Here is a 19,100-nt window from a genome sequence, read left to right as displayed (position 1 = left end):
TATTAGTAGAGCAGAGAGAGAAGGAGTTCATGTTATGCAGAGAGACAAAGATCTAATTGTGCTTTCCACTGACAAAGTAAATGCACTGTCACTTTTAATGCCACAGTGTATCATGATAAAGTGTCATTACTCTTGGAAGGCAGTACATACAAAACCATGAAACGTGACCCTCCTTTATCACTAACAGAAAAACAGCAAAGGTAATGAATAACTCTGGCCTAACAGACAATGTGCTAAAGAATATGCGAATATGATCTCCTAGGCTGCCAAGGCTGTGAATTTTGACTAAATTCCATAAAGAAGACATTCCATTGCGACCTAACATTAATACTATGTATCTTTCCAAAGTACAGGCTTGCAAAATAACTAACCAAGTTACTCAAGCCAATAGTTGGTCAGTGTGAACATCACATTAAAAACTCTCAAATGTTGATGGACATAATTAAACAAAAATACATTAAAATTATTAGCAGACAACTTCACTCCCATTAAGTTTTGTATAGTGGTAAATTTTTTGAAGTGATTGAAAGAATAGCCATGGATTCTTCATTGTCCCCAGCAGTAACTATTTTTTTTTTTTTACACAGTATTTCAAGGAATACACGTTAAAACAGCACCTCTTCATCCATCTTGCTTCTTTTGCTATGTTGGCAGTGCTTTTATGGTCTGGCCACATGGAATAGAAGTTCTTCACCTGTTCATTAATCATATGATCATATGAATGGTATGCACTATAATATCATGATCATCGCTGAGATGGAAAGAGTAGAAAAATTACAGTTTCTAGATGTTCTACTTGAACGAAAACAGATGAGCAGCTAGGCCACTCTATTTACCAGTAGCCATCACATGCTGAACGATATGTCAATGCTCAAACCTGTCCTCATCCAGCCCAGAACAAAGCAGTTTGAAACATATTGATACATAGAGCTAGAAATGTAGTAAGGAACGATTGGAGTTCAAGATCAGATATCTATGAAATGCATCCCAGTAAAATGACAATAGTGTACAAGATTTTAACTTGCTCATGTCTAAGAAACAAAAACACAGGTATACTCAATCATCAGAAGATGATCAGCCTATAACATTTCTTTTGACAGCAAATGAAATAGGCTGATTCTTGGGCAGGCATAGTGTTCAATCCATTTTCTGACCATCCAAAAATTTAAAGACATGCCGTGCCCAGTGAAAGACAGGTTAGCCTTGATGTTCATGAAATTTATAAAATTCCTTGTGAATTTGGTAGCAGTTACATTGGTCGTCAATACAAATGATTCAAGAATGCTGCACATAACACCTGTGCATTAAATATTGCAATTTTAACAAATCTGCTGTTGACTGGTGTGACCTCATGAGCAAATATATGATTATGTTTGATGAAACATAAATATTATCCCTTGAATTTACCTGCTGGGATTTTGTTATCAAAGAAGCCATTGAAATAAGAATGTGGAACAACTGCTTGAACTGGTACAGTGGCTATACCTGTAGTGGTGAATGCAAATGGGCACTCCATGGTGAAAGACAACAGATTAATGTAATTTAGATGTACTTTTCATACCAATTAATTCATAGTGAGTAGGTTGCCCAGGTTGTAGCACAGAGATGTTGAGTCATCCACCTTCACAAAACCAACATTGCCATCAATGTTCTTCTGCCATATTTATTGACACAGTCTTTGGACACATGGAAGTTCCCTGACTTCGCGACACCTCCTCCACATAATTAAATGAAAAAATAAAGTTACAAATGACCATAGAAAACTGATGATGATGATGATGATGATGGAGGAAATCATCCAAAGCTTGAAACTGAACTCAAATTTTATGTGGCAAGAACTCTGTAAAACATTTATGCAAGAATGTCGCCACAAAGATCTATATTGTCAAATGAATGATACAGGTGGTAATTTCATAAATGAAGCATCTCAGATAAGATTAATAGAGAAGTAAAGTATTATCAGTGATTATATTGATTTGATGATGAAATACTCATCTACTGCATTGATGGAAAACTTCCACATTTGCAGTCATACTTCAAATAATTTAACAAGCTTACAACTGTACTATGTTAGTGAAATGATACACTGTAATTTGTGATTCTAGGATATATTAAAGAAGCAAATGCTATGTTATTTTTGTTTAAATAAACAGGCAAATAAATTAGAGTATCACAGAGAAATGACAGGTTGGAAAATCTGTTGCCTAAAAGCTTCTAGCACCTCTATTATGTTTTGAGCCTGAGGAATATGTGTAGCAGATGTGAGATACTTAGTGACATCTGGTAGATTGTTTGCCACCATGAAGGTAAGTTTCCATTGCAGATTTGTGGTGTACATCTAGAAATAGAGCTTAAGTGAATTCATTGCATCATATAACAGCCAATTTATGTGTCTTTCATACGTAAAACCTAGAATAGATTGTGCATATGATCTTGTAAATACCTGATTGCTTGTTTTTGTTGCAACTGTGAGGAAATTAATGCTGGGTTTCGTTATTCATGTAGAAACTTATTTTAATGTTATATATTTTGAATTGTGTACCAGTTTTATAGTAGGCTCTTCTGATAAAGGGACTGCTGAAACATTTTGTGTTTTTTGTATCTGTTGATAACAATTGAGTTATTTCATTTCTGTTTGCTTCTTTTTTGTATTATTGAGCAGATGGTCAGTTGTAGATGGGAAATCTCCATTATTTGTACATATTTGTGTGATTAATTTAATTTCATCGAAAAGATCTCTTGTGCCATTGTAATGTTTGCTGCCATATTTATCATACTTTTGTATGCACCTCCAAAAAAACCAGATTTTATTTTTTGGGACAATTTGTCATTCTTATTTTGTTTGATTACAAACTACAATATTTCATCTTACAAAGCACAGCACCTGATCAACACAATAGCTGTAACAGAACACATGTTAAATTGTCATTACTCTGTTGTATATTGGAGTGATGACAATTCTGCAAAAATTGCACTTTTGTATTAGTACTCATATAGAATGAAACAGGCTACATTTACTAATTATTTGGAACACACGCTAAACTGCAGTCTCTTGCATAACTGCCAAGTTGCTTCTCAAGTTAAGGAAAGACAAGTGCATTGTATGTTGAACAGCAACCTGCCTAACAAAGCTCAAAGGTGCTCTAATCAACTTTCTTTTAGTGATTATTTTACTTCACACTTGTCCAAAATAATATGATACTTTTGCTGATATTTACCAGAAAAAGGATATTTATTTCCTGTTCTTTGTTGTTAATAACATTTTGTTTGTTTCAGCTAATCTCGGTGTTCATATTCGCATAAATCATTCAACAGAAAACTTAATCCCGTGCACAGTTTGCAACCATGTGTCTGTGTCTGAAGCAGCAGCTAGAGAACATGAGAAAATTCATTCAGGTTTGTCTTTTATTTGAAACAGCTTGAGGATATTATATGGAGAAATTGTTTTGATGATAACTTTTTGTAAGTGAAACATGTTTTTGTTATTTTGTGGATAGTAAAAAAAAGTGCAACAAAATGTGTTGTTGAGTGTGACAAGGAACTGAAAATATCAAAAGGAAGTTTGAAGATGAACATTCATTTGTCAGAGAGAAGTAATGAGCAGTGGGACTGCCAGACACTGTGTAACTTTGCATTGGCATATTTACATCACTCACTTCTGTCCTAGACCTCATATCATCTTTACTTTGGTAATGTATTGTATTTTCCATCTGCATTAGCTTTCTCTTATTTACGATCCATATCTTTCCCTGTTTCCTTTTTGCCTTTGTTTTGCACATATATTATTGTCCCTGACCAGCATGGTCTCAGTGGACTTTTGTGGCTCCCTGTAGCACTGCTCATGACCAATTCAACTGTAGCACACGCTATCCGCCAACTCATAGATCATACTTAAACATTACGTAAGTAGGAAATTACTGTATTTTACTTCAAAATTGATGCACCCTTCCTGTACACATTGTTCCCATCATCATTTTGTGTCAGTCTCTTATTTTCCTGCTAGCAGCAATTGGTAATGCGCAAACGAATGTCGTCAAATCACAGACCATCTTACAGCCCACAGTACAGTTTCCTCCAACTTTTTAAGTTCCCAGACTTGTTGTTACCAAAGGTCCCTTTATAACCCTGTAATGCTTTCATATGACCATTTCCAACACCTATTTCACTTTTTCACATTCATTTCTTTATTTTTCTCTCATCAAATACCCTTCATTTTTACGTCCAGTATTCCTCTATAATGACTCATCACTCACTGGCATCATTTACATTTCTTTCCTCCTCCCTAGTGACATCCTATCCCAAATGAGATCTTGCTCCATTTATTTGCATTAATTCAGAAAAGCATACTTTTTCCCAACTAAAAGGTAGTCCCTCACCCTGTTCCGTAAATGCTGCCTAAGCTTGAAATCACCTTCTCCCTCTCCCCAAATGAACTAACAAAAAAATTCTTCCATGTGGGTGTCACATTTCTGTTAAAAGGATTGTTCGGCAGAATATAGTTGGATAGGTTTGTGTATGTACTTACGTATGTGGCTTGGAAAAGAATTTGTCCAAAAGCTAGTGAAGCTTTCAGTCTTATGTGCCTGTCAAAATCTCAGTGCCTCTACTATTTGGCTTAATAACCTCCACATCTAAATTATTTCCATTCCATTAGACATTTCCATTACTGTATTAGTGTGTGTACATTTACATGTTTGTGACAAACTTTCCAATAATTTGTAAATGAAAATTTGATTGAAATTGTAGACTTATGACACATCTTTGAGGACTGTTAACTCATGATCCATGGCAGAAACAATAACTGATCGTGTATTTCATAAATATGCACAAGGTGCTACCCAAAATTTCTGAGAGTACCCCATTAACATTCAGGAAACTTACCTTACATCTTAATTTCTGCCATCGCCTTCAAGCTTTATTTCCTTGCGCTTGTAAGCAAAGCTTCCAACAATTTTCCCATTGTTACAAAGAGTGCTGGGAGTTATCTGCTTAAATTGTGTTCAAAATTAGTTGCAGTTCCATTTTAATCTCGTCTGTGAAGTTAAAATGACGCCCTTTCAACTTAAATTTCATTTCCTGGAAGAGAACGAAATTGCAAGGGGCTAGATCAGATGTGTTTGGTGGGCAAAGGACATCTGTCATAGTGTTTTTACCCAGAAATTTCCATTACAACCAGTGATTTTTGTGTAAGCGTATTGCCATGATGCAACAACCAGTTTTTGTTCTCCCATCTCTCAGGCCATTTAAGTTTAACGTCTTCCCTCAATCACCTCAAACTATCATGGAATAACTTCCCTGTGACTAAATATGTGGAAGAAATACCTTGTGGGCAATTGTATGATTTTTTTTTTTTAAGTAAAGAAAATTGATGTTGCTGCAAAAATGACCCATTATTTTGGGCCACAGAGAGGATGGTCCTCCACTGCCAAGGTTGCTGTTTTGTTTCATGGTCATAACTACACACCCATGATTCATCAGCAGTTATGACCATGGGCAAGAAATTCGGATCATTTCAAACTGTTGTCTGCAGTTCAGTGTACACCTGATCCTGCTGGTCTCATTGGTTGACATTTGAAAGATCAGGAACAAACTTGCAATTTGTCTTATGTTCAGTTCATCATCTAGAACATGTTGGTATATCCCATACAAATGTACAGTGATTTCACAAATATCTTACTAGGTCTACAATTTTGCTTCCACCATTTTTTCTTCAAGTGCAGGGCTTTATTGTGAAAAACTTATAGTATTGCCCATCGCTGGCCACTAACTTCTCCCATCTTTTGGATAGCATATGAATCCTGTGGTGGAAGAACTGGACATCTTTTTTGGGGATCCATGAATCGATTCAATTTTGCGCTTGTTCATATGATCAGAAATGCTGGTCAGCCAGACTGTATGCCACTGATCGAAAAAGCTGGTCGTCAGAGAGATTAACATATGGAGAATGTGGCGGGAGGGATAGGACTCCTCATTTCAACGTTTCCATGTATATTTTGAAGGGTTTTGCGACATGGGGTCGAGCACTGACCTGTTGCAAAATTACCTTTACGTGTCTATCACTGTATTGTGGCTGTTTGTGTTTCAGTCCTGGGCACGAATGCATCATTTGCTTTCGATAATGATGTCCTGTGACTGTCTTCTTCTGGTTCAGTAGCTATGAAAACGTTCTGTCTTCCAATACCGTGCCAGTCTTCTACATCAAAATCACCATTCTTAAGGTGTTGAAAACATTCTCTGCACGTTCTTCCACTAATAGTTTCCTCACCATTGGTCTTACCTAGCATTTTAAGAGCCACAGCCACAGATTTCTTCACGTTAAAGCAGAAAATTAAAACTTCCCACAGATGGCGAGAAATGGGTACGTAAGTTGATGTACTTAATCGAGAATAACCTTATGATGTAATCACAAGTTGACTAATATTTTTATGGCATTATGTTTACAGATGCCTAAGCTTATTGTATTACACCTATGACCAACCACCTGAACCCCACTTGTCGCTACTGCCGTCTATTGCAAAACGGCGGAAGCAAAGTTGTAGACCTAATAAATTGCATGCCTCCTGTCCTTGTGGATCAGTTCAAGCACTTATGGTATCATTTACAGCATTGTCCCTGGTGACAATTGGCCCAAACGTTTGTCATGCTTCACAGACTCCTGGTAAGGAGTCGGCCTTCTTTAAATCGCTTAACCATTCAAATATTCTTGCCTGACTGAAAGGGTGCTCACAAAAAATCCTTAGGATATTGTGAGTTTCAGTTGCAGTTTTTTGAGCTTAAAAAAGATTAATGCAGATCCTTTGTTGCTCTAAGTCAGCCATTTCAAAATCTGCAGACCCAGCAGAATACAGTGTAAAGTAATCCACAAACTGTTCACCCTGATACACTCACAGTGGCACCACATGGCAGACTGGCAGTGGAAGTTTGTGCTGCTGCTTGTTTGGGCACAGTATTCAGATTGTCAGAAACTTTGGATAACTTTTCACATAATGTATTTTTTCTGAAATATTTCACATTCTTGACCATCTTCTTGCTATTGGTCTCTGGAACAAACAAAATATGCTTGTGTCGGTTTTGTGCTGGTCCAGTTTCCTCTATTGTGCCTATATTCTCAGTTTCATCAGTACACTTGACAATATACCTGGATGTTTGTAAGTATCAAATAGCAGTCCTTTAAGAAAGAAATGCACACTTGCTGGTGTGTCATGGAATGACTGACATATTCTTTTTTCAGAACTTTGTGAATGTGCAGTCATTCCACACTTATGATTATTGTACAGATAGATTCAAGTATTAAGTCCTCTTTAAGAGCATTGCTAGTTAGTATAATTAGTTATGGCTTAGCAATTCAGTTAATTGGTCTCAGTCCATGAGTTGTTCTGTCACTCAGTCAGCCTCATATCTTACTGTAGATATCTTAGGCTTGCTTAGCGCATGCTGCTTCTCTCACATAGATTGTCTGGCCTGCAGAGATTTTTTGTATTTATTTAATTGAATTTTTGTATTGTTCACAAACTGCAAGACCGTCTAAGCTTTTCGTGCTAATTAAGACTATATAACCATGGTTTTTCCAAAGTTTTTGTTTATCATGCGCTTTGTGTTCTTGTGGAGATATTTCCGTAGCAACTTCATTCCATAACAATATTCCTTTATATCTAACTGAGAAGTGAAATATCAATTTTTATAAGTTTAGCTTCAAACTTTCTTTAATGTAACAAAATATTGTCTTAAAAATGTTCATCCCCTCAGGGGTTGAATTTCTAGAGACATTGAAATATGTTTTTTCTTATTTCTGAGAAGTGAAATACCAGTTGTTATAGATGTAGTCTTAAAAATCATTTAGTAGTTTTTTAGTAATTATTTATTTTCAAAAAAACTTTCACTCTGTGTTTTATGCCCTTAGTGGTTGAATTTCCAAAAATGCTGAAACGCGTATTTTTTATTTTCTGACTGAGAAACCAAATGCCAGTTTTTGTAGTTCTAGCTTCAAAATTCCCTAATTAATGACATACTTTCAAAAAGTCTTTCATCCCCTATTTCAGCTCCTTAGGAATGGAATTTCAGACAATCCCTTCTTAAACAATGCCTACAGTTTAAGATCCAGACACTCTTAAAACTTCGTGTTTCTGTCCTTAGCAGTTTGGGTTAGACGATGATGAGTCAGTGACTCAGTCCAACTCTATTTCACCCCTTAGGGGCAGAATTTCCAAAAACTGTAAAACACATATTTCTTCATCTCTAATCGAGAAGCCAAACACTAGTTTTAAAAGATTTAGCTTTTAAAAATGCTTTTGCAATGAAATATTTTCATAAAATGTTTCAACCCCCCCTCCCAGTGGGTTGAGTTTCCAGAAGCAGTGACTTGCATATGTTTTATTTCTAACAGAGAAGGCAAATATAAATTTTCATAGATGTAGCTTCAAGAATGCTTCCACAATGAAATATTTCCATAAAAACTTTCATCCCATCTTTCACCCAATAGGGGCTGAATTTCTAAAAACAATGAGTCACAATTTCTTTTTTTTTTTTTTAATTTCTGAGATCAAAATTTAAATTTTTATAGATTTAGCTTTAAAAATGCTTCCATAATAAAATATTCTGATAACAATTCTCATCCCCTATTTCACACCCGTAGGGGTTCAATTTCCAAAAACACTGAAACACATATTTATTTATTTATTTGTAAACAAGAAGTCAGGTACCAGTGTTCATAGCTGTAGCCCTAAAAATCCATTATTAGTACTTTAGTAGTTATTTATTTAAAAAAGATAAAACTTTCACCCAGTATTTCACCCCCATAGGGTTACATTTCCAAAAATGCTGAAAAACGCATTTCCTTATTTTTGACCGAGAAACCAAATACCAATTCTTGTAGGTCTGGTTTCAAAATTGCCTTAATAGTGACCTTTTTTTAAATAAAAGACCTTCATTGCTTATTTCAACCCAGAGTTCAAATTTTGAAAAATCCCTTGTTGAATGATGCCAGCAGTATAATATCCATACCTTCTCAAAATTCCAAATTTCTATCCATTGCACTTTCGACTGGGTGATGATGAGTAAGCCAGTCAGTCAGTCAGTCAATCAATCACTCAAGACGTTGCCTTTTATATATAGAGATTTCAGAGGTAATAAATAAATATTGATATTAGTAAATTCTGTACAATGAGTACACCATTTTTAAGTTTGCAAAATTATCCTCAGCTGTTTGTATATGTTCCCAGCCATCTCCAATTATGGACACTAATGCCTGGATATAAATGGTGTCCATAATAGTTCCTACTTGTCATTTCTGAACACTAGGAAGAACACAAAAAAATGTGTATTTTGCTGTGCAAAGGAAATTCGGGGTAAACCTTTCCACAAAAAATCCACCCTATTGCTTAATTATCAATGCAAACAGCTATCTGTTCTTTCTATGTGAATTGTACACACACACACACACACACACACACACACACACACACACACACACACACACACACAAAAGGGGGGGGGGGGACAGGCAGCAGAATGACAAAAGTCATATATACAACAGCATGATATGCATTAATACTTCACAAGCAACAGTACCATGTAAAATTAGCCATTCCCTTTCCCATTCCATTTACATGTGGGGCAGGGAGAATATGACTGTTTTTATATACCTTTGGTGTATTACAGTCACTCTTATTTTCATGGCATTATCCAAGATATACAAATAGAAGCGAAGAATTGTGTATAGTCTACACGCATTATTGAGTGTCTAACTGTAGGCAGCAGCATTGAGAACAACATCACATTCCTTTAACGAACTTAAATTGCATGAGCATCTCTTTTATTCCTTCTCCTTTATTTCAATTTGTAGTATTACCTCTGAGTATTTATACAGTGTGGTAGGTTCCACAACTCAAGCTTGAAAATTGTGTGTGCTAATTATGTTAGCTAAGCCGTGATCTCCGGTTGGACAGTACTCACAAGGAAACCTACCCATCACACACCCCTCGAATTTAGTGGTAAGGTCGCCCAGTGGACAGCCCATCAAAATAGAAGAGCAACATCATCATGATTAAGTGGTCACGGCGTTGGATTGCCAAGCACATGAGCCGGGTTCAGTCCTCCTTTGTGCCATTTATTTTAATTTTTTTTGCAACATTGTGAACTGACCATCTGGTCATTGAAATGTTTGTTCTCATTCTGTAGTCTTGCCAATTGTCATACTATGCATTGGTTATAGAATATGAGTCATGGTAAGAACACATTACTGTCACAAGTAAATGTGGTGAATAATGAGACCAGGCGAGTTATCACATTGGCGTCCCACAGAAACGAAAACAACAAATAAATGGATGTGAACTGTGTTACAGTGAAGGAATTCAAGAGTCAACACTTCCAACTGGAACATGGCTTTAAAAGCTTTAAAAACATATACTTTGACAGAGCATAGAGAAACTGTGTGATAGTGAAATGTGAAACTGTTGCATTAATTTGTTGCAGATTATGTGGCAAACTATTGTGTTTCCATCATTTCCTTGTGAGTCATCACGTTAACATTCATTCAAACACTTAAGTCGGGCAAGAAGGCTTATCTCAGTCACTAACCAGGTGTACAAATTAGGTACATTGATAAGAGATTCCTGTTATATGACACACCTACTGTCACGAATGCCATGTATGAGACACCAGGCATGTTTTCTGGTGGGATTCCGTTGACTTGTCGCCTTGTAATCAAAGGGTTGCGGTTCCCATTTGAAAGTCACTTCCTTTCGGCTGCTAATAGAGTAGTTTTGCAGAATCAGCCTTTGTTATAAGTCGCTTCCTTACACCTCACTATTGCAAATGGATGTTACGCCATGACACAAACACAAATCTGAATACTGTGAACAGTGGGGGGGGGGGGGGGGGATTGCATGAGGAAGTTTTGTACATGGCATGCCCAGTTGGCTGTCCAATGCTGTGACCACTTTACCGTGATGAGGTGGCTCTCCCACTCTCCTCTATGTTTCACTTCTTGTTCTTTGACTGTTTCTATTTTGCTATTTTTGAGATCAGTACACCTTCTTCCTGTTTTCATGCTTGATTGGTGTTCAGTATTTGATGGGCTGTCCACTGGGCCCTCTTGCCACTAAATCTGAGGGGAGTGCAAAGAGGAGTTTCCCTTGTCAGGAGGATGTATTTATCAGAAAATAAATAAAACCAGTTATGCTGTTCTATGGGTTGAAGCATTAATGTTGGGTCCCTTAATTGGGTAGGCAGGCTAGACAACTCAAAAAGAGAAATAGATATGCTGAAGCAAGATGTATTGGGAATTAGTGAAGTGCAGTGGTAGGACAAACAGGATTTCTGCTCAGGTAGGCACAGGGTTAGCAATACAAAATCAGGTAGAGGTAATGCAGGACTGGGCCCAGGACCAGCTTAAGGCCCTAAAAAAATAAGTTACCACTTGGGGAACCAAGCTGAGAGGGGTGCCAGAGGGCTCACAGTTGTATTTCTGTACAGAACATATCATAATTAGTAGTGCCCCCTTTGGGCACTGAGCTGAAAGGGGTGCCCAAGTGCAAGATTTGTGTATTGTGGGTATCAAAATTAGTAGTGAAAACAGACACAGGTGAAAATGTATGAGGGAAAAATTGGGGAGGGAGGTCACCAAATGATAAGTTGCTTGTGTGGGGAAATGTTTTCAAACTTGCCCTGACTAGGCATAATAATGAATAAGAAAATAAGAATATGGCTAAGCTGCTGTGAACAACAGAGTTGTAAGGTTACTGATCTGGATCTCACCTCAGTAGTTGTGCTGCTTCTTTTCATTACCTGACTTCCTACTATAAGGTGGTTTAGTAATAAGGTATTAAACTACAAATCTGACATTGTATAGCTGAAATGGCTATTTTACCATACTTATTGACATCAGTGATATAACGATGATCAGCTTTTTTAGACAGTTCATATATCATATACACCTATGCTATGATTGTTTCAAAAGAATTACAAAATTTTTACAGTAGTCTTTTGCTATCCAGTTCCGAATGACACATAACATGATGATTGCTTTAGTTACTTAGTCACTACATATAGTAGCTGTTAACCCAAAATAACTTAGGACATGATTTTTCCATTTTAGTAACTAACTGCCGACTCATTTTAATACAGGTTACATGATGTTGGCAAAATGAATGTGAAATACGATACCAGCTAGTGACACAGAGATGTTGACAGTTTAGCTTTTAGTTGCTTACTTCAATACTGATTGCATCTTAATGCAAACTAGTGCCTCATTCGCTAGGAAGTACACGTTTCAATAGCTAACCACAGGCTGACCTGGAGCATTATCCTGCGTGCTTACTTATAGACACACATAAAAATAAAAATCAGATTTTGGTTTTACATATTAATTATTAACATAAAAGTGAGCAAAATCAGAGGATGCAAAATTATAATAACCAAAAGATCAAATCCATTTGATTGTGACCTATATTATGAGAAAAAAGGAAAAGTTATAGTTACTATTTTATGTAAATGACTGCTATTCCCACGGGGATTTACAAAGCGCACCAAAGATTACTAAAAATTAACTTTTCCAAACCAAATAATAAGCAAACTAACAAATTCTCCTAGTGGAAGTAAATATTTGTAGAAGCAGAAAAATGCAAGCTGCATGACTGTTGTACTGAATTGTGGAAATAAGAATTATTTAAGATTCAAACATTCTGGAACAAGAACATCTTGAATAAGAATAACTTATTAAACATGAATAAATTTTTATAGGGCATTTATGAAAAAAAAATTGTGTTGAAAAGAGGAAAATAAGAGGTTTTAAATGAGCAAAACCACTTAACTAATAAACAGTTATTTACCTACAAAAAATTTCACTTCCACATATTTACTATGAAACTTAAGTTATGAATATTTCTTTATAAAATTATATCCAGGTGAACTAACTATAATAATATTGTTAGTGACTGAGAAATTATACAAGGAATAATAATTCTCATTGAAAAGGGCAGAAATAATAAATAAGGTATTTTATATATCTGATGCATATGTGTTCACAACAAATGGGAACAAATAAAGGAAAAAATATTTTGATATCAGGAATGCTAAAAGAAGAAGTAATTTTGCTCCAGCTTGCTCTATTACATCGTGAAGAAGTTATTGTAGTCAAGACATACTCAAAGCCAGCGTTCACCATAGTAGTACAAGTTTACACGCCAACTAGCCTCACAGGTGATGAAGGCAGTGAAGGAATGTATGATGAAATAAGATAAATTATTCACAGTGTACAAGGAGATGAGAATTTAATTGCAGTGGTAGATGGGAATTTGATTATACAAAAAGGAAGAGAAATAGAAGGAGAACATGGACTGGTAGAATGAATGAAAGGGAAAGCCAGCTCGTAGAATTTTACACAGAGCAAAATTTAGTAGATGGTTCAAGAATCATGAAAGAAGTCTGGATGTGTGAAAGAGACGTGGAGGCACCAAGATGTTTCTCGTAGATTATACACAACTATCTCAAATATTTTGAAACTGTATTTTAAATTACAAAACACATTCAGGAGCAGATATGTACAATGACTATAATTTTTTGGTTATGAATTGCAGATTAAATACTATTCAGAAAGATAGGAAATTACAAAGATGGAACCTGAACAATTTGAGAAAAACCTACAGGTCATTGAAAGGACTGATTGAAACAAAGGAAAGGATTGGAATGGAATACAAATGGGTAGCACTGAGAGCTGAGTAAGTGAGGGCAGCAGTGATCGAATAGACAAAAATACATTGCACAATGGAACACTGTGAATAACCAAGAGATTCTGAATTTAATTGATGAAAGGAGAAAATATAAATATTCAACAATTGAATCATGCTGAAGGTAACACAGACGTTTGAAAAATGAAACAGAAACTGAAAAATGTCAGAGCACTGAAAGACTTAAGTCAACACAAGGCACCTGGAATGCTTAGCTTTCCATACGAATTTTTGAAATCTTATGGAGAATTGATCACAACAAAATTGTTCAATCCGCCATGCAAGGTATATGAGAGTGAAGATATAAACCCCCTCCCCACAGTTTTTAGAAGGTTATCATAACCCTAATTCCAAGCAATCCTGGTGTGAATATTACCAAACCATCAGTGTAATAAGTCATGGTTGCAAAATATTAACACACATTACACAGGCTGATGAAAATTTTTTTTTGGAAAACTTTTTTTACTTTGTTCGCTGACCTTCATAGATTTTTATGAGCTTAATCCAAATCTAGCTTTAGTTTTTTCGTATCACCCATAGTTTTTAAGCAATATGCTTTTTATTATATAGTATAAAAATCCTATCCTATACGGTAAAGGGGAAATTAATGAAATACTTTGTTACAACATAAGCATGGTTTGTATTTACAGTAATCTACTTAAAACAATGATACATGTTAATAGAGGTTTCACTTGTCAGCTGGAATTGGTTTGTATTTTCTTTCTCTTTTTTTCTTTGAAGCTTCTTGTGTAGTTTTTTCTATGATGAGTTGCATGCTGGACTTCTCGGTAAAGTGACCAACAGTAGTCCCCCATCATGTTGGTGTTCCAGTGACCTTGGTAGCATTTTTACATTACTTTAATGTCCTGGTGAAAACGCTCTCCTTGCTCCTCACTACAATCTCCCATATTGTCCAGGAAGTAATCAAGGTGACTGTTCAAAAAGTGAACTTTCAGGCTCATTAAACATCCTAAAGTTTTAAACTTCTTTAACATTGTAGCTATAATAGAAACATAGTCTGGGTCTTTTTCATGTCCTAAGAACTTTGTAACAACTTGCTTGAATGATACCCATGCTTCTTTCTCATTTAAGGTCATTGTGGATTCAATGTTAACATCAAACATCAATTTTCTAATGTCAGCTCTGACAAAGACACCTTGTTTTAGTTTAGCTTCTGAAAGGTGTGGAAACTTTTGTCAGAGATACTTAAAACGTGGTCCATTTTAGGCAAAGCCTATACAAGCTGTTTCATTAGGCCTAACTTTATATGTAGAGGTGGTAGGAATACATTTTCTGGATCTACAAGGTTTTTGCGTAGAATGTTCTTCTCAGCAGGTTTTAAAGGCTCCCTCACAGGCCAGTTCTTTCTGCACCAGTGTTGATCCCTAGCCCTACTGTCCCATTCACACATGAAACATGGAAATTCGTTAAAGCCACCTTGCTGACCAAGGAGCATGTGTGTTACTTTTAGATCGCCACATATCATCCAACCGTGAGCAGAATAGCCTATTTTATGTAGCACTATTTCTAGGTTTTTATAGCTTTCTTTCATATGTGCAGAATGTCCAACAGGTACAGATGCATACATGTTACCATTGTGTAATAAAACAGCCTTTAAACTAGTTTCGGATGAATCAATAAACAGCCTCCAGTCTTCCTTTTTGTATTCCATACCAAACTAATTCATCAGACCAGGAATGTCTGAGCAACACAATAAATCACCTTCTTGTTGAAAACCTTGGAAAATTGCTGCTCTCTCTTTCTATGCATGTATAAGCTGGTTCCCACTGCCAATAAGCTCTTTTCTTTTAATCTAGAGCCAAGCAATTCAGCTTTTTCTTTCATTAAGCCCAGATCCCTTACCAAATCATTAAGCTCAGTCTGAGTAAACTATTTGGGCTCTAGACTTTCTGTATTGCAATGGAATTCTTCATCATCTGGTTCATGTAAATCACAATGTACATCAGAAAATACTTCTGTTGAAATAGAATTTAAATCATCTGGTGGTTCAGGAACTGTCAAATCTACACAATCTCCTACTGGTCGGATGATGGACGGAAGGTTAGGGTAGCTTATTACCTTCTTGTATTTCAAAGTATGACCAGTAATATCAACACTGCAAAAGTAGCAATCATCGGAATGATTTCCCTGCATATCATAGGGACAGCAAATCTAAAGACTTTTTTCTCCTTTTTGGTCCATTTTCTCAGATCTGCAACACACACATAACATACCATATGCGGCGCCCAAGATTTATCTTGATCACCAAGTTTAGATCCATAGTATGATTGATAAACATCTTTCACAAAGTCTGTAGTGTTTCTTTGGTGTTTTTTTTTTAATCACAAATTCACCACAAATATAACAAAAACGGTCAGTAGAGTTTTTACAACCACAGTTAGACATTGCACTTAGCAGTACAGGGAACGGGAAAGTGAGGTTAGGTTGACAGTAAACAAAACACCATCTATTAACACAAAAATATAATCGACCTTTTTTTTTTGTCACCAAATGTTTTTCAGCAGTGCTACCAATGTCATCTACATTCATTACACCTCCTTTTTAAATTATTTTAACTATATAAAAGCTGTTAAATTCTTCAAATCTCTTAATTTAATAAATTTAACAGTAAAATGTGAAGAAATGGTGGGCGATGCAGTTTTTTAAGCATCGTATTTGGATTTTCCACCCTAAAAAATGTAAGAATAAGGTATTTTCAGCAAAAAAGTTTTACCATCGTTGGCCTGTGTTATTTACAGAAGAATGGAAAAACGTTATCTAGGGAAAGAACAATCTGGGCTTTGGAGAAATGTGACAACACACAAGGCAATACTGACACTACAATTCAAATTCTGAGGGTAGCAGGGGTAAAATAAAGGTAATGACAGGTTATCTATAACTTGTACAGAAACAAAGCCACAATAAGAGCCAAAGGACGTGAAAGGTAGAAAGTTGTTGAGAGTGAAGTGAGACAGCTTTGGAGTCTACACCCCAGTGATTTTCAGTTTGTGTATTGATCAGGAAATTAAAAAAATTCTGAGTATGGAGCTTAAGTTCAGGGAGAAGGGGGATAAACTTTGAGGTTTGTCGATGCTCGACGCCATTGTTATTCTGTCAGTGAGAGTAAAGAATTTGGAGTATCAGTTGAACAGAATGAATAGTGAAACTTCCTGGCAGATTAAGACCGTTTGCCAGACCGAGACTTGAACTCCGGACCTCTGCCTTTCACGGGCAAGTGCTCTACCAACTGAGCTACCCAAGCACAACTCACGACCCATTCTCACAGCTTCAATACTGCCAGCACCTCATCTCCTACCTTCCAGGAGTGCTAGTTCTGCAGGTTCGCAGAAGAGCTTCTGTGAAGTTTGGAAGGTAGAAGATGAGGTACTGGCAGAATTGAAGCTGTGAGGATGGATCGTAAGCTGTGCTTGGGTAGCTCAGTTGGTAAAGCACTTGTCCGCGAAAGGCAAATGTGTCGAGTTCGAGTCTCGGTTCAGCACACAGTTTTAATCTGCCAGGAAGTTTCATATCAGCACACACTCCGCTGCAGAGTGAAAATCTCATTCTGCAATGGATAGTATGTTGAAAAGAGGTCATCAGTTGAATATCAACTCAAGTAAAATGACGGTAATGAAATGTAGTTGAATAAAATCATGCAAGGGAATTAGATTATGAAATGAGATATTGGAAGTAGTAGATGAGTTTTGCTTCTTGGGCAGCAAAATAACTGCTGATATAGGGGATATGATATCCACAATTGCAATAGCAAGAAAAAGTTATCTGGAGAAGGTAATATGTTAGCACCTAATATAAATTAAAACTGTAGTAGGCTTCTGTGGGAAATTATTTGTTTGAAGTGTTGCCTTACACGGGTGGAACAGTACAGACAAAAAGAAAATAGAAGCTTTTGAAATGTGGTGCTAAAGAAGAATGCTGAAGATTAAATGGGTAGATCAGACAAATTATGAAGATGTGTTGAACTGAATTTGAGAAAAAAGAAATTCATGGCACAACTTGACTAAAAGAAGAGATTTGTTGCTAGGACATACATGAGGCATCAAGGAATAGTCTAGTTTGGATGTCAAAGTAGATTGTAGGGACAGAATTTCTAGATGGAGACCTAGGCTTCAATACAGTAGCTTCAAGCTGATATTGGTTGCAGTAATTATGCTGAGGTGTAAAGACTTTCACAGGATAGACTAACTTGGGAAACTACATCCAATCGGTCTTTGGACTGAAGACATCAGCAATCTTCCACAGTGTGTCACTATAGGATGAGTCAGTATACCGTGAGAGATATAAATGGTCATTTGAAGCAAGAAGTGGATATAAACACATACTGTATTCCAGATTTTTTCTGAGATAGGACTCAGTTATTTCTATTTTTATTTTGTTTGATTATTTTTACATAGTAATGGATTTCTTTTTTTCTAATTCATTTTGTGAATATCATGGATGCCACAGAATCATGCTATTGAATTCACAGTTGACTGCATCTTGTACCTATCTTTACCTTTACCCATTGCACATGTGGCATGTGCAACGTATTGGAGACAAAGCTGGTCAGCTTGAATGTTGCCACTAGTTAAGTGCTAGCCAAGACGTGCTTGTGTTAATGCTGTTTATGCAGAGTCTAGTCAATAATGGAGTCATTTATACCTACAGGGCAACCTACATGGTGTAATAGGAAAAAAATATCAGATCCATATATCAAGCATTTTGGGTGTAGTGTGACCTGTGATGTTGATCATCTGTGTTGTTTTATAGAAGAGTATGATAGGACAAAATTACTAACATTGTTCTGAAAATATGTTAATTGTAAAATTAGATAACAGTTTGACACCTTGAAGCATTGGATGTTCTTCCAGATATCAGCATCATCCATGCATGGTATTTTGACAATGTGACATTATCTTCATCAGGTGCTACCTGAGATTGCTAGTTGAGTCCCCCTGGAAGTTCAGTTCTAGGCTTTAGGTCTGCAATCTATTCCCAGTAGAAATGTCCAGAGACATTCCGTCTTCAGTGTGAAGTGTCTGACTACAAGCTGGCATTCCATTTTTAGTCCAGTGCGCCTGACAGTGATCTGGTGTACTTTTCTCGAGACTGTGCTCCTGTTGCTCTGTCTGCAATTCATTCCCCATGTCCACATTCTCAGTTCTTGTTGTTCAGTTTTGCTACTGTTATTGTTGCATTTTTAGCAACTCATATATAAGATCCCATACTTTGCTAAGTTGGTGCCCTGTCTCATGATTTATGATGTTTCTGCCATCTTTATTGACTTTCTTATGACACTGTCGCAGTGTCCAGGGGTCTGTGCCAGAAACCTCATTTCTTCATAGTTAATGTCATGATTAAGTTCCAGACAGTGCTCAG

The 19,100-nt window shown here is 36.4% G+C and overlaps 1 protein-coding gene across 3 annotated transcripts in view; it reads left to right on the top strand.

Annotated features, from left to right (window-relative positions):
* Positions 1-19,100, top strand: part of LOC126262200 (zinc finger protein 236-like) — a 312,637-nt gene that overhangs the window by 244,158 nt on the left and 49,379 nt on the right. For all 3 annotated transcript variants that reach the window (XM_049958617.1, XM_049958618.1, XM_049958619.1), the window contains exon 7: positions 3,277-3,396. In XM_049958617.1, the coding sequence (XP_049814574.1) occupies positions 3,277-3,396 (120 nt within the window). The remainder of the gene's footprint in view (positions 1-3,276; positions 3,397-19,100) is intronic.

Source organism: Schistocerca nitens, chromosome 6 (assembly GCF_023898315.1).
Source record: "Schistocerca nitens isolate TAMUIC-IGC-003100 chromosome 6, iqSchNite1.1, whole genome shotgun sequence".
NCBI lineage: Eukaryota > Metazoa > Arthropoda > Insecta > Orthoptera > Acrididae > Schistocerca > Schistocerca nitens.
The sequence above is the reverse complement of the archived record's forward strand: the minus strand, read 5'-3'. Positions and strand labels throughout refer to the sequence as shown.